The sequence below is a fragment of the Branchiostoma lanceolatum genome, chromosome 1, assembly GCF_035083965.1.
Source record: "Branchiostoma lanceolatum isolate klBraLanc5 chromosome 1, klBraLanc5.hap2, whole genome shotgun sequence".
In the NCBI taxonomy this organism is placed as follows: Eukaryota; Metazoa; Chordata; class Leptocardii; order Amphioxiformes; family Branchiostomatidae; genus Branchiostoma; species Branchiostoma lanceolatum.
The window spans coordinates 28,269,026-28,291,636 of NC_089722.1; the positions used below are offsets into that span (position 1 = coordinate 28,269,026).

The 22,611-nt window shown below is 43.6% G+C and overlaps 1 protein-coding gene across 1 annotated transcript; it reads left to right on the forward strand.

Moving 5' to 3' along the window:
* Positions 1-776: 776 nt before the first annotated feature.
* LOC136446698 (WSCD family member GA21586-like) lies at positions 777-20,668 on the forward strand. The gene is made up of 4 exons (XM_066445178.1): positions 777-1,461; positions 18,001-18,140; positions 19,212-19,317; positions 19,499-20,668. Exons 1-4 carry the CDS (start codon positions 1,032-1,034, stop codon positions 19,831-19,833), a joined length of 1,011 nt encoding a protein of 336 aa, XP_066301275.1. The 5' UTR covers positions 777-1,031; the 3' UTR covers positions 19,834-20,668.
* The last annotated feature ends 1,943 nt before the right edge of the window (positions 20,669-22,611 follow it).

Below are 22,611 nucleotides of genomic sequence, written 5' to 3' on the forward strand. Positions count from 1 at the left end.
TCAAAGATGGAACTTTTAACCATGTACATGACCTTTAGTCATACCTCACTCTACACTCTCACTGACAGTCATCTTCGACTTCGAAGGACTACCAAGGACTCTACACCACAGTATCTGTTTACCAGACATGCATGCAGCGAATCCGGTCGGCAACACTATTGACCTGTTATTGTGTCGGTCAATAGGATGTACTGAAGAGATGCTAATGTACACTTTTCCCACGTTGAAGGGGTTTTCACTGCATTTCTTCTAAGCTAAGGGGGCGGCAAACTTTATTTCTACCATATTCAACAATAGAACTCTTGAATATGTGATTATCGCGTGCACATCCGCGAATGCGCATGCGACCCGGCGTTTTACTCACTAGGGTAGAGCTGTCAGGCGTTAGTGCCGATTTCAACAGTTATACTAGCTCATTCTCAACCAGCTTGGCTACTGCATATCAGAACCGTTTGTAGCAACTAACAAAGCTGACCTAAAATGTCCAGGCCGATAATTAGGGTAAGTGATCCTCCCCATGGTGACAAATAGACTCGTTATACGCTTAATTCGAGGCCTTTCCTGAGCATATTCCGAACGGCGGCTTTCAGGACGACACCATCATGAAAACGAAGGGTAGGAACGAAACGGGTTCCCTTTTCTAAATTGCCATGGAGGAAGGATGTTTCTTCTTTGTTCACCCTATTGAAATCTGTAAGATTTGCCACGCTGCTTGGAATAAAATGAAGGTTAAAGATGTCTTTTTTAATCGTTATTTCGGGTGCACAGATATTGGTATCGCCCTTCTCCAAGGGTTGACCCGGCGCCGCATTCCCCCTTGACCCAACTGCACCAGATGTTTACGCCTACATCTAAGCCAACTGGTTCACACGCGCTGCATTCACAGTACTCCGGGCAGGGTGAGCGTTCTGTTTCGCCGCCGATCGATGCTCATTTAGGCTTAAGAAGACCCTCAAGTGCTTGCCATGAGGATTTAGCGCCCTGCCACCCTCCTGGAGCATTTCTAGACTCGGCCATCCACTCCGCATGTCATGGTTTGCACGTCCCGCTGGCGGAAGAGACAGCTCTTCTGCGGGCTGCTGATCAGCTTCATCCTCTTCTACGTGTTCGGCATCGGGCTCCTCATCCACAAGGCGGCATCAACCGCACGATCCTCTAAGTCTAAGGACGATTCACCTGGAAGCGTCACCTCAGTGGCTGGAACGCTGAGGGAGAACCCGCAACACCTCCGCTACCGCCTCGGTATGAAGGCTGTCCCGGCCCCGCCTGTGGCGGTCCTGGCCTCCCCGGCACGACAGGACCAGGAGACGAAGGACGTGCGGATGGGCGCTCACAGGGACGTGCGGCTGGAGCAGTGCACAGCGCTACGGTACTCCCCGACTCCCCTCCCCATCACAGCCCTCGTCAGTTTCCCGGGATCAGGCAACACGTGGCTCCGTTATCTAGTACAACAAGCCACAGGTAAGCTCCCATAAGTCACGTACCTGTGCAATAAGGTACACACCGTGCGCGCTTCACTAGCATAGCCAACGGCGCGGTGCGACAGGGAGAGTCATTATACGCCAGCTCCTCGCATTCTCCAAGCGAACCCTTCATTGTCCCTCTTATCACAGTCTTCAATTCAGCACGAACAGTAATATACCAGGCTCTCGTAAATTACTACTTCTCAGTATTCCGCTTTTTAGAGCGCCAATTCAACTGAACTTCGACCTCAAGCATCATCAACTTGTTACGGCTCTAGCGACAACTGAAGCTGTTCGCTCCCGCGGTATGCTAGTGGTGTGTACTTGACGTGAGGGATAATAAATGCGGGGAACCCAGAAAAAGCTCTGACAGGGTTATTTCGGGGTCGGAGCTCTCTGTATTTGCTAACGGTTAAAAGGTCAGGTCCCCCACACTACGGGCTTGTTGTAGCAGCCTCCATTCAGAACCCCAAATGCATGCCCTTGTCACAGACATTCCACCCAATAGACAATACGGCATACTATAGCAAAACGTCCTTATTTCAAGGAGAAGACTGGCGTAAAAGCTCGTGCTCAGGGCCGGGAGCTTGTGGCAGGATAATTTGCCTTATTTTTGTATCGAGTTTCCGAGTCTCTGTGTCAGCTGTTACATCGTGTTGACAAGAGCAACCCAAGAATAGTGCGAGCTATTCCCGCATACATTACACGCGGCGGTTTACCGAGTGCGTGATGTATTCGGGCTAGTCAAATATTTAATATCATAGAGAAAAAAACACTCCGAGTGAGCACAAAACTTCGCCTTTGGGAATGAAGGAAGTATATATAAATACACTAAACCCTCACATTCTATCTTTGGACTGTTCCTTTATTTTCTGAAGGATATGCAATTTCAGTGGACTAGCCTATCGCGTTATGTATATCCTACATGGGCCGATATTCAGGCCTGAATTGTGACAATCTCTTCAGAAACAAGACCTCAGGCGAACATTAGTAACATTACCAGCTTTGTCTCCGACGGTACCGGTTAATCCTTCAAGTTATTCCCGGTAGTCTGGATGTTGGGCTGCTCCAAAATGTAATCTATTCATGTAAGGGGGATCTGTTTGTGCTTTGAAAGGTTAGTGTTATCGGAGCTTATCGGACAACTGAAAAATGAGACTGAAAGTCCGAACCCCATGTAAACAGTGTGGCAAACGGAGAAAACACACATAGAAACACACACAACAGCCACACGACGATCTATTTTGAGGATACCCCATATTTTGTTGCCGTACACCCGTACATAAAAGCTAATCTCCAAGCAGATGTAAAAATGCAAAATCGTAACGTTTCTCAAGGTTGGGGTTCGGGCCTTTCTACGTAGTCTGCTCCGTGGAGCCGGGAGCTTGAGAAACGTTACAATTTTGCTTTTCTACTTGTAGAGTAGACTACATAAAAGCAGACGAAAGAGATGACGCCTAACTCGTGAGTTTGGCGAGCTGTAATTCTCTCTGTGTGTTAGCCGAGACTGTACCTTTCGTCCTGTTTCACGTCCCATTTATCACAGAGTGATCTGAAGTGCGACTTGACCATGAACTTGGTGACCCTCCTGAGGTCACGACTCAAAGGTTACCCCTTCAAACAAGCTGCAGTCCTTCCTGATAGTTTCCAATTTCTTCCCACTGTTGAACACCAGCGGAATATTAAGTCGATAGCAACACCCTATAGGCCTATTCACAATACGTATGGCTCACACTGTGAATTCGTTCCTTTCTTTCCAATCTTTACATGAGCTATGGTAAAGACAATTGTGAAGACATGAATACATCTCAAAGAACATTCCTCTTTCGAGACATTCATTTTGTAAGTCGTTGTCACTTAAGATGAGTTCGGAGCTAGATGACATATCGAATTTGGCTTGAGCGGTACCATACTGCTGACTGCGATCGCAATAACGAGGAAAGTCGGACCAATCAATGTAAAACTATTGGGTACGCGGGTATCTTTGAACAAATGAAAGAAATTGTGGTTCCAATGCCTTTCAGCTAAACATGAGAGAGAAAATAAACAAACTTTGTACTTGGAAAAAATTAAATTCTCGTTGACAGCCTTTAGTGGCTTCAAAGCATGAAAATAGAGAAACTTTGTAGTTTGAAAAAATTAAATGATGTTTCGAGTTGACAGACTTCAAAGCATGCACTTTCAGTCTTTAGAAGATTTCTTTTAATCTCTCAGATCTTCAAACATACGATACAGGGGTTTCCGCCTGTCATTTGTATGCGTTACGAGTATTCGTTCCGCTAGGAGAATTTTTCCCATCAAGAAATGAATGCGGTCAGGTTTGAAGATCAGGCTGTTGATTGAAATACCTGCGGCCTGTCCGCTTCCGTAATCAGGCGAAAGGATACGAGTACACGCGGAAGGCAATTGCAACGGAAGATCTACCGTTTTTTGTTTAAGTTAATAGCCAGGCCAAGTCCATGTACACGACTTTTCCATTTCGCAGGAGCAGCTAAATCACGGCAGATGGGCAGGAGACTTTCTTACCTTATTGAACTGGAAAATGAAGTAGGCTCACTCGAGTGTGAGCATCGAGCTGTATACTCATTCTCAGCTGCAGACGCTACGCGGACTGAATATCTAAAGCTCTCCGGTGGCTCTTGTTGAAAGAAGTAGCTAGTATAGAAGTTGCCGTGAAATCTCTTTGAAACGGCGTTTTAAGAACACCACGCGTGCTTCACAACCCTGTTTTCAGTGTCAATCTAGCGTCTATACGGTTGTTTTTACCGCAGCTTTCCCGATATACTGTTGTATACTGTGCAATACTGGGACGTGACCCGTTTCAGGCAAACCTTTGGACGATGAAAGTAGCCTTCTTACTGGTATTGACCTTGCCTCAACGCTCGTGTACTTGATCATAGAACTCGTTCCCTCAGGGTTTTCTCTCTGCTATCGATCATTTTTTACGATTAAATTTGACACCGCCACCGTGAGCTGGGCTCGTGGAGGGAGTTGTTTTCGTGCTCTGACATTGACCCTCATCGATCCACGGCAGGTTGAGCAAACATAAGGCCAAGGTCACACGCGCTACACATAGTTTTTTTTTTACGTGAGAGTAACCCCGCATGTGTCGTCCAGGGCAATTATCGAGATCGGGGACCCGAATCAAACCACGCGAGATTTGGCATGAGAATAATACAGGCGAGATTTGAAAATAATGGCATATTTCAAACGCTCAAGCAAAAATCATGAGGTCGAAGCAATATAAAGCCAAAGAGAAGAAGGAACGAGGATGATGGTGGTGGTAAATTGAAAACGGTACAGTGGTCCATTTTCTTCGAGACAATGATGTGACCTTATACCTTTTGCTGCTAACAACTCTTTATTCAAATACCAACCTTGCAGACATATATACAAACGTTAGCCTGGATGGCGTTGATATTGCACCCTTTACTGCAAACAATTCAATGTTGTCGTTTGAAGTCATATTTGGCCAGACATTATCGGACCAGCTGTTGCTCTTTACGCGAGTGTTGTGGCAAAATAGTTGGCCCCAAAACGTCTCTAGCAGAAGCGAAGCTGTTTTATCACCGTGGATTGATGGTTTAGGTCGACGCGCCAACAGACGGAAACATTGTTCCTTCGACAGCAACGTTTTTAGGGTAGTATCTCATGAATATAGATAGACGTTTGTCAGAACGTTTTAACGGGTCAATATGTCACTGCATTCACAATAGGATCCTCTCCTTAAGGTAGCTGTCTTCTCTTGATGCATATCAACTCCCCTATTGTTAGTTTAAAGCCATTAGCGTCTATTTGGAAAACAGCTCGCTTGCTTCAGAAGATGATGGAGTCTATTATCTACTGAAGTAAGCGTGCTGTTTCCTGAATTATCAGATGGGTGATTTTACCAGCGGGGAAAGCTTTTAGCATAACCCGTACTCACCGACAGGACCCGACAGTTGAAGTCATTATCGCAAAGCTCGGAGCGTGCATGTCCTAAATTAGTTAGATCTAAGGCGGTGCTCTGTCTAATAGTGGGATAATAATGGATTCACCGATAAATGTCTGACATGAAACAAATTAGGAAGCGGTGGTGATGTACTCGTTGCATTATCACACGAAACAGCTTGTAATTCTACAGCGTTAATCAATAGGGACGTCGCTTCGGTAACATATATGAATTAGGCAGAGACAAATCTTGTGAGATAGCACTTTAACAAATTGCAGATTCCTGTTTCAAAGTGAGAGAGAAATTACTATAATCATTTAGTGTTGAACGATGGGAACATTATATACGTCATATACGCGGAGTAAAGTTGATGGTATGTAATTCTATTGAAATCTACATGATGATAGACGCAACAGAGGCGATGCCAAAGAAAAGTTTCCTCATTCGCGAACATCTCTGTTATAAAGGCGATGTGAATTCAAAGCAATGCTAATCATCTCGACCTATATCAAGACTGTTCTAAATCCATCATGTCGCCATTTTTGATCCCCCGTCTCCGCCGATGTCTCCTAAACGGTCGTTCTCATTTGAATCGGTCGTCGCCATATCGCTGTATCGACAGTATCGCTATAAATGTTTAAAACATTATAAAAAAAAGACAGTAAACAAAATCTGTTATCGAAGCAACTTCGCCACGAAATATCAGGGTGTAGACTTACTTACTTACTTACTTACTTACGATGTACTGTAGACAGAGTGTGCTGATACATCGACATAAGTGACAGAGTTTATACCGTTCCAAGAGGCGACGACCGTTTGAAAAGGCGACGACCGTTTACGAGACGGAAATTAGCTCCGTCGACACTCCTGTACAGCCGTGAAGATGAATGGCGTACAGATATCGTAATGTTTTATTCCCAGTACTGACATCTTCAGACAGACCCTCTATCAACACAGCAGCAGTTGACCTAATTACGATCGAGATAATGATCTGGGCGGCCCAATCTGACGACCCCCCTACGGGTGATTCACGCACCCGTGATTTGACCTGATAATTACGACCGAGCTCAACGTCTTGCAGAAATGTGTTTCCTTAGCCGCAAGTCCGAATAGGAAATGCTGTAGCGTCGACTTAATGCTATCAGTCTGTCGCCGGGCCCGGTGCTTACATCATGCAGTAGTAGGCAACATTTTATTGCACAATACAGCTAGGCGTTGGGCCTGTCGGTATAGGATGAGTTTTATCAGCACAAAACCGACGGTCTTTATTATATATCAACACAGCATACTAAATATATGTAACAAGTTAGATAAGGCACAGGCAAACATTAGCTTTATCGCGTTCATTAATGATTTCTAATACATAAAAGATACAGGTAAAAGTAGTCCCATAGCCTTTTGGGGGGCGTAGGGCAGTGGGTTGTTATCCACTGTTTCTAGGGCACGGTATTGGAAGGCGGAGCCCAACACTCTCCTTCTACCGACGTTTACCTCCCCAACCGAAGTCAGGTACCCATTATTACACCTGAGTGGAATTAGGAAAATGTGTTGCCCTTCCCAGTCACCATGTCTAGCCAGGAGCTCAAGGAATAGAACCTATGACCTCTTGATCTCGCATCCGGAAGCCGTAGCCACTTTTCCATTCGACTTGGCCATTCGACTTTCTGATATACATGTGACCAGGGAATTAGGACGTCACACATGGACATCCATTAAGTGGGTGAACTTCGCACATTTGGTCGCACCAATTTGAAATTGTGTTATTTGGAAAATTGCTCTCGGGCACAATGAGCATGCAATTTCGAAGGCAGTCAGCTGAAATTGCCTTCCTCGGTAATGTGTCTGGCCGACGGTACACATTTCACGCCCTTAACCATCATAGAGCCATTTCGAAGTTTTGACACGCTCCAAAACAACTCGGATTTTATCATTAAATACGACAGCCGGCAGAAAATAGCAAAAACGTTATGTTCCAGATATATATACAATTTCCACTGGGCAGCCTGCAACGTGTATGCACAGAAGGAGTAACAACTACACGTATATGTACGTGCGAAAACTACATGCAAAATATCAAAGATTTAAAAAACGGTGTTCTTTTCTTCTTGAACAGTTATAGTAAGTCCTAAAGAAGAAGAAGGATCATCCTCTTATGTGCTATTTCCATCCTCTTCTATTTCCTACCAGACTAACTATGCTGGCTATAGAGGGAATAATTTTCCAGAGGAATTTGTCCACCATGGGGTTTCATTTGCCCGCGCAGCTATGGGGAATGTTTCCCTTACCATGGGTTCTCTTTTCTTGCCAATTAGTCACCCTATTTTCGTCAAATTCTATTATCCATAACGGCATGACTCCATAGGAGGGCCTGGTGGATGCTATATCCTGGCCTGTGTACCATCCTCCGTAGTAACCCCTGGCCCAATCTTTTCGCTCGGCTTGCTCATCATGCATAGTAACCGCTGGCACAACCACGTAGCCTGGGTACCATCCTCCGTAGTAATCGCTGGCTCCTTATTTTCCCGTGCGTGGTTAAGCCCCCCTCTCACTGAACCCGCGGCACGCTGGCGGCGTTGCTGCGTCCTAAACTGAATTTGTGTTACCCTTGACTTTATCATGGGAATATCATTCAAAACGTACACGTATGACCAAAAAGACAACAACAAAAACACAAAGCTTAAAAAGATTCGTTTTTTGTCGATGAAATTCGTTGAGTGCTTTATCAATTCGATCTGCCGCCAGCGTGCCGCGGGTCCAGTGAGAGGGGGGCTTTAGCAAGCGAAAAGAACTGAGCCAGCGGTTACTATGGAGGATGGTACCCAGGCTAACTGCATTGAGGAATCTAGATGCACCATCGGCTCCTCAATTATGCCCCATTAGGTGCGCCCGTCGGGACTAGCTTGGCGCGTGCGGTGCATTAGGGCGGCCTGTTTCCCTGTATCTTAATGGTGATTAGTATATGCTACAACGGAAGTGCTAGATGATAAGTTGTCCCAAGGGCAGGCACACTTGCACTACGTGCAGTCTAGTGGTATCGGCATATATTCTCTCGCATACATTTACATAAATTTGCATGGATTTTGAGTTTTGATATTGAAATGAACTGTGACAAAAAAAAGAAGAAAAAAAGATATAAAAAAAACGTGAAACTATCGTGTGACAACCCAGTTGTTCACTCACACCTGGACATGGTTATTTTGACATATCTAAGAAGCAACCTGCTGCCTTCAAGAATCTGTGAATGTCTCCTTGCCATAGAAGGGCCATAAATCGATTTAAGAACGGAGACAGTGAGGCTCCGCAGACATGCATCTGTTGCGCATTGACATCAGATCTCAGCGCCTGTCTGTGTGGGTTCTATGTGGGTTGCCAGAAGTTTTAAATTTGTGATTCACTTTATTCCTTCCCAACCAGAGGCATAGGGGGGCTGCACGCCCCTTTTCCGGAAGGCGTAAGAAAGGTATTACGTCGCTGGGGAACTTTTTCTAGCCCCGTATTTTGTAACGAGATGGCCATAATTTTCGAAACCGTCCTTTTCCTAAATTTAGAGTAACGCGTAAGTTTTTCAGAACTTATTTCAACAGTGCCACGTACAGAGAACAGTATACCCATCTCTACACCTAAGTGGAGTGAGGAAAGTCGTGTAAAGTGCGTTTCCCAAGGGCACAACTTCGGTAGCATCAGGTGATTCGAACCCGGGGCTGGGTTCTGGGCCGAACACCCTGCCGTTACGACCCCACAAGTGTGTAGTTTGACATCCTATATCCTTGACCTCGCACAGCTGGCTCTCCCGGATAACCAGGTCAACACTTGACCTTTGGTGAGTTCCCGTGGCGTCGGACAGAGGTGGGTCACGAAACTACCGCCCCCAGCTGAAATCTCTTAGACAAAGAAATGTCTAACAGACCCCACCGGCTTGTGCTTCTCAGAAGGAATCATTGTATAAGTTGGAAAATGAATTATGGAAGCAAGTCCAAATACCAGTCTATACGTTTGTCTACAGCAACAGCGTCGTTCCACGGACTGCAAAATTATAGAACTCTCTCCCTGTGTTTCAAGTGTTTTCCTAGCGAATACAAGGTTAACACACAAGCCTTCAAAATCAACCTTGACGCGTTCACTGCCATCTCATAGCTAGAAGGTACGACATCGGTGCTAGTTCCGCCGGTGGCTAGGTCAGCTGCAGTACCGTAGAAAGTTGCAAGGGGGCCCAAAATTTAATCATTTTGAGAGACCTACCTACATACCAAATATCATAACAATCCAACATGGCATTCTCGAGTTATCGTGTTCACACATACACGCAACCAAAAATATGACTTTCTTGACATTGTAACAATCTAATGCCATCTAACATCTGCTTGGAAGTTACTGTTATGATACTACTAGTAAGTATATTCTGTTATCAACCAACTTGTACATGCTATTAACAACAGAGATTTGACTCTTAATCCTTTTTATCTTTCTGCCGATTTGTTGCCATATCTTATCCATTATCTGGCCTTTAATTAGTTTGTACATGTAACGTTATTAATTGGCGTGATAATTTCCTGACCTGTTGAAGTACTGAGTAGTTAGACGGCTAGTTTGTTGTTTGTCGATAGAACATCGTGTGGCCATGTAACGTTATAAAGACTACATTCCCAGAAAGGCCACGACTGCTTCTGTTGCATACCTGACCTCATTACGTCCCGCATTGACCCCATTGCTGCCTCCAGACATGTTTGGAAAACTGTCTACCCAGGAAAGATATAAATGAGCTCGGGAAACCTTGTTGTTGTAACGACTCTCCTATCTCGTGCATGTTTAGACAAGACGTCAGTACAAAATGTCTGTTTAGCTTCACGCAGACAGAATCGAAGTCCACGCGACCTTTGCCACGGTGGTTAACTCGCAGTCCTGACTAGAATTTCGCGCATTAGAGCTTTAAATGTGGACACAGCACATTCATATAGCTCACAGCCGCTACCTCGACCCCCAAGGGCACTGCTGGCACCTTGTATGTTGGTGATTGTAAGATCATCATACAAACTCGGAACTGTTTTATATGACCCTCTCACGTAAGCAAACCTGGCTGCTCGTTCCATGAGATTACAATTATAATGAGTTGGATATCATATGAAAAGAAATCACACAAGCTTTCCAATGATAACATAACACATTGAAATTGGTAAAGAAACATGTTAACAACGGACATATGATATGATCGACCAAAGTTAAGTTTCCAAATTTTTGTGCCGAGTTTATAAAAGCGTTGATGAGACCTAATTTCTCACAAATGTTGAAAGATCTCGCGGCAAAAAGCCAACTGCAACGTTAGGTCAACTGTCAGCGTGCCTCAGACGACTGTTCATTCTAATCTAACAGACCCCGAGCACTGGTTCAACTTAACATTGCGGAAGATTGATTCCTATGAACCCTGTGGACCCGACCCTTCCTCCGTCACGCTTATCTGTGAGCTATTCTGAGCTCCACAAGCACACCCGTCATCGTGTGGCAGAAATAGGTCATCTTTAGAAAAGGGGTGACGGTCTGAACGAGAGAAAATGGAGATAGTGCCCCATCTTCTTCGCGTACCTCATCAATCATGCGTTAGGACGTATCAGCTGTGTGTCAGAAGTTGAAATAGCGAGTTTCATCAAGAACCACATGATTCAACGATAAGGTAAATACGTACTGAGCGACACGGCAAAATTAAATGGTCTTTAGATAAAAGATTTGTGTCGTTGATCTGATAAACATAGACGTGTGGGGCCTAACGCATATTGACAAACGGATGAACGAAGTATTTGTGACCTGATTACGTCAAAAATGACGACTTCCAACTAACCGACCAACCGACAGACAATCAAACATGCAAACAAGCAAACAAACAAACAAACTGTACCATGATATCGATTTGACAGGACAATTGCATGTAGATCAGAATAAAGCATGCTCATTTTACTACATGTACAACATATATAGATAATCAACAAACAACCAAACGCATATGCAAAGAGCCGTACATCTGTAGAACTCGGTATAACTGACATCTCGTGCTCCAGTAATTGTGAACGATTGTGATCGGGAAAGGGATAGGTTTCTCATCAGGGTGTGTGTAGTATATGTAATTAACAGGAAAAGGAGACATACGAAGGGCATTACCTTGTACGAAAGACTGGAGCGCACACCTGTTTCTGATGATCACCTTAACATCAGAAAGTCCCCAAGACCAATTACTCGCAATTGAAATACACTGGGAACGTAAAACGGCTTTGACAGTTTGAAGGGCCTTGGGGCATATTGTAAACCCACAATATTCCTATTCTTACGATCTTTTCGTGACATCCAATTCATTTGTTTTATGGGGGAACATTCGGACCAGCCGGGTTTGCTAAGAATCAGCGGGTCTCTGAAAGCTACCCTGAGTGTCCCTGATAGGAACCAAACTCGCTGCAGGCTTTGCTAAAGGGTAAAGCGCTCGCTATAGTAACAAATCACAACGATACCTCTGTACTAGATCTAGGGATGGAGCATGAATGGTAACAATGGGATTTTGTGGGTTGCGTACCCGCAAACTGTACACCTGTACGGATCCAGACGAAATCCAGCATTTCTTAAAACGTTTTTACTCTAATAAAGTTCATTCCTGGCATATCCCCGAATCAACTGCTGCATTTTTACAAAATTTTCAGCGCGACAGACAGTCAAGGTTTTTAAATCCTCGCGCTGTTTTATGTTATCTGTCTTGTGTCCTCGTGGACCTGCACCAAAAAGGAGATACGGAGATAAAGTCAACTCAACTCCCGTTTTTTCTGTGCTAGAGATTGAGCGAATCATTTTGGTCAATGTCGTAGAACCTGTTTCGAAAGGGAATTCTTCGAATAAATCCCACCCTCATCAGGAGTAACATATATGACAGCAGGAGGACAACGCGGTGTAAAACTGGTGTTAAGTATTTGTGCTACATATACTTCAGGTTTGCTATGTTAGTTTAGCGATAACGGGGTCTTTTTATAAATATGAATTGGTATTGAATTTTCTTTCTAATTGGGTTGAATGTGTGATAGTTGTGTGCCGATTTGTTAAAAATAGAGAGAACGCTAGCGACCACAAAAAACACCCCTCCCAATAAAGTGGTATGGCGACCCTATGACGTCACAATTCAAGATGGTGGCCACCACACATGCCAACGGATCCAACAAAGGTTTCGCTACGCAAACCTGTAAGTAGAAGTCAGAGCACGCGCACACTACGTCACGATGCGAGATGCCCGGTCCCAGACCGCGGTGTCATCCAGCAGAACACGTACACATCTCTCATACACAGCCGGGAGACAGTTGAACAATCCCGGCTTTAGATGATGTATTCTACGGTGATCCATGGCTTATAGTGACGTATTCATCACCTTCTCGTGTTTTGGTTGAATTGCATACCCGGTAAACCGCATCATGGCGTAACACACCAGATTTGTACAAGCTTCATATCCGGGCAGACTTATTTGATCCACTCAAATCGGGAAGGACCCCTATTCTTTTGAGTGATCGAGGTTTGACTCAAACATGGGACCTCCATTTAACGCCCTATCCTAGGGACGTCCCTAACTAAAGTGAAGTACTAACATTCGCCTGGATGAAGCGAGGAAATTCGTGTTTTAAGTACCTTTCCCAAGGGCAAAACTTAAACGGGACATGTCAGGATTCGGACCCAGGACCTCATGGCCAGGCCCCCTGCCATTACGTCACCACGACGCCATCGTTGTACGTTTGGCGACGCTAAAATGATAGACGAGACCGGAAGCGTCTACATCTTTAGCCACGTAGGAGCGTGATGAATTGATTGATCTGCCCGGGATATAGGTAGGATTTTGATTGTAATCCCAAACTCAGAATCGTTAGTTACAGGCGCCCGTGTTTGACTGATTCATCCATTTCTATGACGTCAACTAAGCCGTAGTAGGCTCTATGACCATTACATTAAGAAGCATATATGTATTGCCGACGCCGTCATAGCTGATGACGACAACTACGTATACTGCTGAAAACTTCGTATCGCATGGAGTGTACGAACCCCGGTAATAATCGGATGGCACCCGAGCTAGGGAAACCTGTGTATGGAAACACTTTATCTGCTTCGTATCTAGAACACGTCGCCGTCTGCATACATCTGAAGGTTCCAGTGAATGTGACATGTGCAGTAAGTTATAATCAAAGGCTTATGATAACCATGCATAGATTATGTGAATGTGGAAGTCATTTGAATAATTATTATATGGGGTATGCGGTCTCCGAACTCTTGTTTTCTTTGTTTTGTTGGGTTGCTGACAAGTGAAAAACTTAAGCCTTTGTGCCATCCGATTACTACTAGTAATCGGATGGCACAAAGGCTAAAGTTTTTCACAATTTTTTTTCAGGGTAGCGAGTGTAGTAATACTACCGGGGCTCCTGCACTCGCTACCCTGAAACAAAATTAAAATATAGGAGCCCCGGTAGTGATCGGATGGCTCCCAGGCTAGTAAAACCTGTGCGTGGAAACACTATTATATCTGCTTGGTATCTAGAACACGTCGATGTCTGCCTGCATCTGACGGCCCCAGCGGCACCTTTTAACCCGGGCCCGCTCAGCTGTCTCCGCCAGACAGATGTTCGGTGCCACCCACTTGGCACTTGCCCCTCTCCCCGCCTGTCATCAGTCTCATCTTCTCATTCCGGCTTATCTCGTCATAGAAGTCAGTCTAGAACCGGGGACGAACGGAAACTGATTGTGGCGGATCTCAAAGTGAAGGAAACGTTCAGAACGAGATGTGCGACCGTTAGCGGACATTGGTTGGCACTGTCATCAGTATCGGCGTCTCATCCAAGGCTTTTTCTCACAAATGTCAATCTGGAACCGAGGACGAACCGAGGCTGATAGTGGCGAATATGAAAGTGAAGGAAGGGTTATTTTTCTCCAGTTGTGTTGATAATCAGATCAGAACGAGCAGTGCGACCGTTAGCTGACATTGGTTGGCACTTGCCCCCCTCCCTGGCTGTCTGTCGTTAGTCTCGTCGTCTCTTCCAAGGATTATATCCTCACAAATATCAGTCTGGAACAGGGGACAAACTGAGACTGATTGTGGTAGATCTCAAATTGAAGAAAAAGTTATTTTGCCCACAGATGTTGAGTTGATTTTTAAATCAGAACCAGACGTGCGACCGTTAGCTGACTTTGTGATATGGTGGCACTCGAGTAATGTTTGCCTTTTTTTTCTCTCCATAAGATATGAAGGTTTAGAGGTTTTTGATTTCATGGTTTTAAGTATTAGCCTTTCTAGACAATCTCCACAGGCATCAGAGGACAACCGACTGTATTCTTTCAAAGCAGACCCTTTGATCTTCAGCTTTTAACTCCTGCTTGTACTGGCAAGTCGAGTTACGTGTCACTTTTATTACACCTGACAGTGGATGTACCGGATAATTAGACTCCCCTCTTCACAGTGACAGAACTACCTCCCCTCGCTAATGCTGAGTGCATGTGGCTTAGACTTTCCGTCCTGCTCCAAGCACTGTAATCATTTGATCCACTCAAGAGTCCTGCCTTTGCAGCATTCAAGACCACTCTTCTCGATCAAAATACTTACATCTAGACTTCAGCACACACTTCCGAAACGGCAAGAGGGCCGGCTTTGCTTGGCAAGAAGCCTTTGTTGGTCTGTAGAAGCAGTGGAGGCCCTTTGAAACTCATATTGGTTCGTTCTTCTGACAATCTACCGCCACATTTCTGTCAAACGCACACCTGCCACCAGGGGCCGACCTGTTGACCAAGCTCATTAGTGAGGCGGGTTGAAGAGCGGTGCTTGCCGACACTTGAGTTGGTTACTGACGGTGTCGAAAAGTCAAGGCTACGCTTGACTAACGAAGTTTGGCATGCTACAGGCTACCTTAAGCTTTGTTGTTGAGTCGGCATTTGTGTCTAAGACTTTCAGAGATGAAAAAGGGCCTTCTTTGTATTTTCCTCCTGTTTGCAGTTGGAGGGTGTCTGCGTTTTGATGTTTGAGGTTGAAAAAAATTGCCACCTAACATAGAATCAGCGGCATGGAAAAGGAGATCGAAAATGCCAAACGTTAAGTACGGTTTATGTAAAATTCTTCGCGGTTCGTTCCGTCTTAATATTTAACGGACCTCCAGCATTAAAGGAGTCCTAAACTCCAGAAGGCGGTGTTAATTTCCACTAGATTATGTATCAATTAATACACAATCAGCCGACTTTTTACAGAATTTTGCTTGTGGTAAATTTCACAAGGTATGTTTTTTAAAACAATATGATGCTCACTAAACCCGTGCAGACCCTACCCATGTATTCCCTATGCGTAAACATACATCATTAATCGTGGATATTTTCGGCATAAATGAGGGTGGTTAAGCACAATAAGAAGGCCAATTGTTAATAAGATATAAACATACACATAGCAAGACGAGTTTTTCTTAACCCCCATGACATTCTTTTTTGTAATCTAACTTTTGTCAGGCCTAGTCAGGCACATTGTATTAGGCCATAGGCTGAGGTTGTTTAATTCAATTAATTAGAAAATAGAGGGTCACCTGGGGAAATCGGTAGAATACTGAATGCTTTTTGATGTGCACGGGACTAGTGAGTACTTTATCGTATACTGTAAAACGTATTCATTTTTACTTCCTAGAATTATCATCTATTGGAAAATAACTCCCCCTCTAGAGTTTAGGACTCCTTTAAACAACGAAATAGGAATACATAAGGCTGTTGAAACGTACGTAGGCGGAGTCATATAGTCGCCATCTTCGGGGAAGGACACTTGTTTTCCCCTCTTGGTTCATTTAAGCTATAAACGCACCAAACCTGCTCGGCTGATCACGCACCGGCAATATATATCCCCACCATGTATATTCCTACAGTGAGTTTGCCTTTACGATGGTCATGTCCCTGGTACTGAAGCGGTGGCCCACACATATCGTCCCGAGCTTTTACTATGCTTTGATGGACTAAGAAAGAGAAACACAAATATTACGATCGAAGCGGACGGTTTTATCGAAATTCTGCTACGTATCTCTGGGATTGAAATGCCATCTGTTCCACAGTACCTTTTACCACGGAGTAATAAAAATCATTTTTATCAGCAAATGCTGAAACTAAAGTTTGTCTCGAACTTTTAATGTCGTATAGTTTACTACTTATATGGCTTTTGCGAGTGCCTCACTTTTAAGTAGTGATGAATGATAAAAACGGAAATTTAGCAGTACGTTTCTTCTTTGTCGAGTGGCTATGATCCAAAAGTTTTATAAGGATTGATATAGCTTTGAATGTCAACTTTCAGTGTTCAATAACCTTACCGATTAGTTTTTAAGAATAACAAGAGTTTTGAAAATATTGATTTTTAGTTCGCCCTGGCCCGTTTGTAATATTCAGCCTCCAGAAAGTAATCCTGGCATCTGAATGCTGCTAATAGATATATATATATGACATATGTATATGTATGTAGGATATTGGAGTTTTCTTTTTACACAACCAGTCACTTCTTACCTGCTGACGTTTCGATGTCTGTCAAAAAAACAGCGAAACGTCAGCAGGTGAGAAGTGACTGGTTGTGTAAAAAGAAAACTCCAATATCATATGTTCTACCAACCGAATGAAATAACATATCTAAGCATGACAACTTGCCGCATGGTGATTTACTGAGTCATTTCTCCGCCCGCGGGCTGCCATTTGTCACCGGTTGTACCTACAGCGATACCCTCCCAAACTGTAAATCACGACACCCCAGCTAATAACCCTGTCAGCTCGGCTAATATAAGAGCGTGACGTATTACTAATGCAACATATCTCAAGCTTTGCACCCGCTTGATATGTCGGAAACACGTTTATAAATGGTTCGTTACAATATCAGACGTTTAGCAAGGAGAAAATGGGGGAAAGTTGTGAGAAAAGACATTGTGACAGTTTGGGAAAACTAATTATAACTATGTATGATATTAATTTCGTTACTAATGTTTGGTGACGTTGGTGCTCGATCATGCGCAAGCCCATCGCTGGCCCAGTCTTACAGCAACTGCATAGGTTGTTCGCACATGACGTCACAGCCACCATGTTTCCTGGTCGAACCTGGTAGCAACAGCATAGGTTGTTCGCGCATGACGTCACAGCCACCAGGCACCATGTTTCCTGGTTGAACCTGGCAGAGTCAGAACTATAAATGTCAATGTGTATAATGAATGTAGTGACGTATAGAAATCAACATTTAACAGACATCTTCCATGATTGACCATCCAACATGGCGGAGAAAACTTGCGTCACGGTCACGTGACTGCCCAAACGATGCTTTCAATGTACTCTTATCATGTCCAGATTCCATATCCGTCCACCTAGGCCAATATATACATTTATAACGCTATGCAAAAAAAGAAACTGTACTATTCCTAAAACATGTGGCCTAGAAATACCCAATATAATGTTCCCAATAGTTCCCTCTAGTAATTGATCTAGGTTTCATTCAACATAGTAATGTACTATTTACAACATTAGAATTCATTCATTCATTATTTCTTTGCTATATATGTAGCATGGTGCATACCTCTGTCATTATATTTCATATTAGTTGGTGTTATGTTCCAGGTATTCTGACCGGAAGTGTCTACAAAGATTTGGAGCTGAAGAGACACGGGTTTCCGGCGGAAGGATGCATCAACGGCTCTGTCGTCCTCGTCAAGACGCACGAGTTCGGCGGGAACAACTCCTTCAAGCACTTTGATAAGGTACGTGACATCATGTCACGTGACACGACGCCGTCCAACCGAGAAAGAGCTCTGGGAAGTGCGGATTTGACAACAATTTGATTGAAGTGAAGGCTAGGCATGATGGATGTTAAATTTATAGCATAGCGTTCTCAAGATGAAACGCCATAGCACGGAATATCCAAACAACAACAACAACATGGCCTGACATATAGCACATTTATCCTAAAATAGCATAACAGATGATTGTCCAAATAGCGATATAGAAATTACAAAACGGGAGAAAGTATGTTGTGCACAAAATTGCCTGAACGCTATGTGAGGACAAAGCGTTGAACATTTGACATTTCATACAAATGTCGAAATGTATTTTCCTCTAGCAGGAATACGGACAGTTGCTAACATCGAATCCTCACAAATGGACATGCTAAAAATACCACAGGCTTTTTCTCGCTCGTACTTGTAGATATAAATTTCAATTTCCAATTCCCGGTAGAGCGTTTTATCTTTATCGTCAAGGGACAAAGTGGTCCCCACCGTTTCATTTAAGCTGCGGTCGATAAATCTATAGCATTAGGATCACCACATTTAGACAAAATGAAGATCTGTCGTTCAGACCTATTGTTGAGAAATATTGGATCTGTTAGCCTGTTGTAGCTGCGTCCCAATTCATGACTGTGAGGCCAGGAGGTTGTGGCTGCTGGGGAAAGTTTTTGTTGTGTTTCTGAAATTCTTTTGCTGTTGTCAATGTTGCACAGTCTACCAAAGACCATTTTTAAGTCCATACTGGGAATTCAGTCATAGTAACTATAGCTCTATAGATTGTTAAAAGTAACTTAAACACATGGTGTCCACCATGCAATGTGAAAACATTTCATGCAGTTAAGATTACAACAAAATTAATGACGGAAATTCTCTCCACACATGTGTTTCTGCCTGATATAGAAGTCGTGTCAGATCTCAAGTTTCTCAATGTGGAAAAGTGTCACATGCATGTTTCCACCTCAACGTATGTACGAAAAAGTGTCTCGCACACGTGTTTCTACCTGGTGCAAAGGCTGTGTCTTATGTTTGTCATTTTGTCTTATGCAGACAATCTTGATGGTGCGAGACCCATACGACGCCATCTTGGCGGAGTTTAACCGGCACTACGGTGGTCATAACGGGTTTGCCGCCATGGCCAGATATAAGAGCCAAGGTGAGGCAAGATGTTGAAGTATTCAAGTCTAATGAATTCGTCCATACTTTTCATATAATGAGTATTCTGCATTATTCATTGCATTACTGAAATCATGAATCATAACAAAAGTAAATGCACTTTCTGCTAACCACTCTAGTGAAGTTACCCTAACCAATCGCCTTTTCCGTTCTTCCTGCAGCGTGGCGGGAGTTCGTCGAAGGCAAATCCCAGACATGGAGCAACACGTTTCTTGATTGGCTGAAATTTCCCGGTCCTTTGCTCATCGTCCAATACGAGAGACTACGAGACGACCTCGACAATCAAGTCAGGAGGATAGCTAGATTCTTAAACCTTCCGGAGATCTCGCAGGATAGAATGGACTGCGTCATAAGGAATTCTGAGGGAAAATTCAAGCGCCGGAGAAATTTAGAGGACAATTTTGACCCTTTTTCAAGACAGCAGAGAGCTGTAGTAAATGTGTACAAAAAGGCTGTATATATGCTAATAGACCAGCATGAAAAACAAAATAGATGACTAGAACATTAACGTAAAATAGATATGATAAAATAATTGGAGGGACGGGAATACGAATTCTTACATTCGACACGTTGGTATATCATGCTACTTTATCGTTAAAAATGTTCAAGGCATGCGTGAAAAAGCATGGTCCTATTGCCCAATGGTCTGGAGCTTATCCCGGTTTTATAAGCCATATATTTGTATTAAGCATTTTGTGACACCCTTGTAGTAAGATCCGAGTCCACTACAAGCAAGCCCCTGCCTCGTTGGTCGGGATAAGTCTATTGCAGTTCCAAATTTTATTGCTAGGATAACTGAGACACACAGTGGGCCGTAACTATTGCAGAGCCACAGACCATACAGCATACAGTAGGTACATTTGAACCATCGTGGGCATGGTAGGCACTGTCCAATGGTGACCACGGGTTTAGGCCACTCTATGTTGTACTGCATTAGACATGATATGATATTGTTTCCTCGTTTTCAGCTGTAACTTGTCGTTGCGCAACATTTGTAGTATGTATTGTTTTTTTAGTGCCAATTTTCTCATGAAGAAACTTATGAGACTCTATTTTCGTCATCAGGGATTATTCACACACGATACAATCGCCACTAAACAGTGCTTTAAGCACGGTTTGATCAATTTTTACAAATCAATGTTGTATGTTGAATGAACAGAAAAAGCAAGTGAATGGAGCTAGGATGTGTAAATACATATTTTTCAACAGAAGAAAGTTGTATTGTTTGAGTATTGTCAAGTCTTGAGATGCAGTATGATGTCAGTAGAATACACTATAGCCGTATAACGGTAGATGTCATGACTACTAAAAATACACTATCAAACAAACTGGTTATTGATTTGTAGCGTAGAGACCGGGATTGTTTTTTAAGGGGCAATAACAGAGATGGTAGTTCTAGTACAAGTAGTCTCAGTACCAGGGACGGTACTTCCAGCAACAGGGACAGTAGTTATCGCACCAGGGACAGTAATTCCAACAACAGGTTCAGTTTTTTCAGCACCAGAGACAGGGTTGTGTGTTCAGCATTCTAGCACAAGGGACGCGCGACATACTCAGAGACAAGGATGCCATATTTGTAAAGTAAGTGTTTTCAGCACCAGGAACAGCATTTTCAGCGTCAGAAACGGGTGGTATATCAACCACCAGAGACAGGGATGCCCTAGGGATGGTATTTCAGCACCAGGGACACTACTTTCAGCACCGGTGACAGGATATTCAGCACCAGGGACAGGTATGGTATTTTCAGCACCAGGGACACGATTGTCAGCACCAGGGACACGATTGTCAGCACCAGGGACACGATTGTCAGCACCAGGGACAGGATTGTCAGCACCAGGGACAGGAGTGGTATTTTCAGCACTAGGGTCAGGAGTGGTATTTACAGCACCAGGGACAGGAAAGCTATTTTCAGCACCAGGGACTTGTAGTAGTACACAGGTTGTTTCCACAGTGGATAGAACACCTGTTGGCAGCCTAAGGGCCTAATTTTACAGCTCGGACAGAGTGTGAATTGTGAAGAGAAATTATGTACTATTAGCATTGATTCATCTAAATTTGATTCAAATCTAAACTCGAAAGTTCAACTGCTTTGGTAGAGGTCATTCTGGATCAAAGTTGGACTGTAATTTCCACACACAACAGATTAGACTTACCCCAATTTTCGTCTAACCAACTCCATGTATCCTCTTGATTTGGGTAGGTGTGTAGCGGTTGTGGAAATGGAGGTCACGTTTGAAAAGGGTTTACCTAACGTTTTCCTACAGTACCGTATCATGCTGTGTATGTTTGCGTGTTTTTATATGGGCAAAAAAACTGAACGGACTGTGGATGGATCTTTTTAATTTTTGGTATGTGAGTAGCGGTTGTAGGACCGAAGGTCATGTTCGAAGATGGCTCACCTAGCGTTTTCGTACAGTACTACAGCGAGCTGCTTATATTTGTGTGGTTGTTTGTTTGTTTGTTTGTGTACTGCATAACTCAAGAAGGTGTTAATGGTTGCGCGTGATATTTAGTGGATGGGTAGGATTTGCAGAAAGGAAGGTCAAGTTCGATAATGGGCCGCCTAGCGGGTACGTAAGATACTACAGCGGAGATTCAAAGTTTAAGGTCAGATTTTCTGCAAGTGCTACGGTCATGATATTTGTGTGGCAGATAGTTCATGCCACAGGAAGTAAGTTGTGTACGTTTGGGCCCCCTCCGGCTTGTTTGGGAATAACTTTAGAAGGGGTCGACAGATCGTCGTGATGTTTGGTATGTAACGTTAGATAGATCAGATGGTGCGTTACATAATCAAATACTAACTATGCAAATTAATAGCTAATTTGCATAATTACTAAGGAAAGTTTATGAATCCGTTGCATTTCATAATGGGACTCTCAAACATGTGACATATGTAACTGAAATAGAGAGAGGTTAGCCTCTACCAGGCTCCGCCGGATGGCTGGAAAAATAGTAGAAATTGGCCGTAATAGAGTGAATAGTCGATGGCAGAATGTACTCCCTCCGTAGCTAACTCCCTTGGCACACTATTCACTCTATTACGGCCAATTTCTACTATTTTTCCAGCCATCCGGCGGAGCCTGGTAGAGGCTAGAGAGAGGTATCGATAGATGTCAATAATGCAAATAGCTACCTAAGTTGCATGCTAATTTGCATAATTGATAAGAAAATACTACAAGAATATATTGGTAAGTGATGGGTATTTCATTTTGGTGGCATTAGGAAGCTAAGTAAAGGTGAACATATCACGCATCATCATGCATATCAGGGCTTC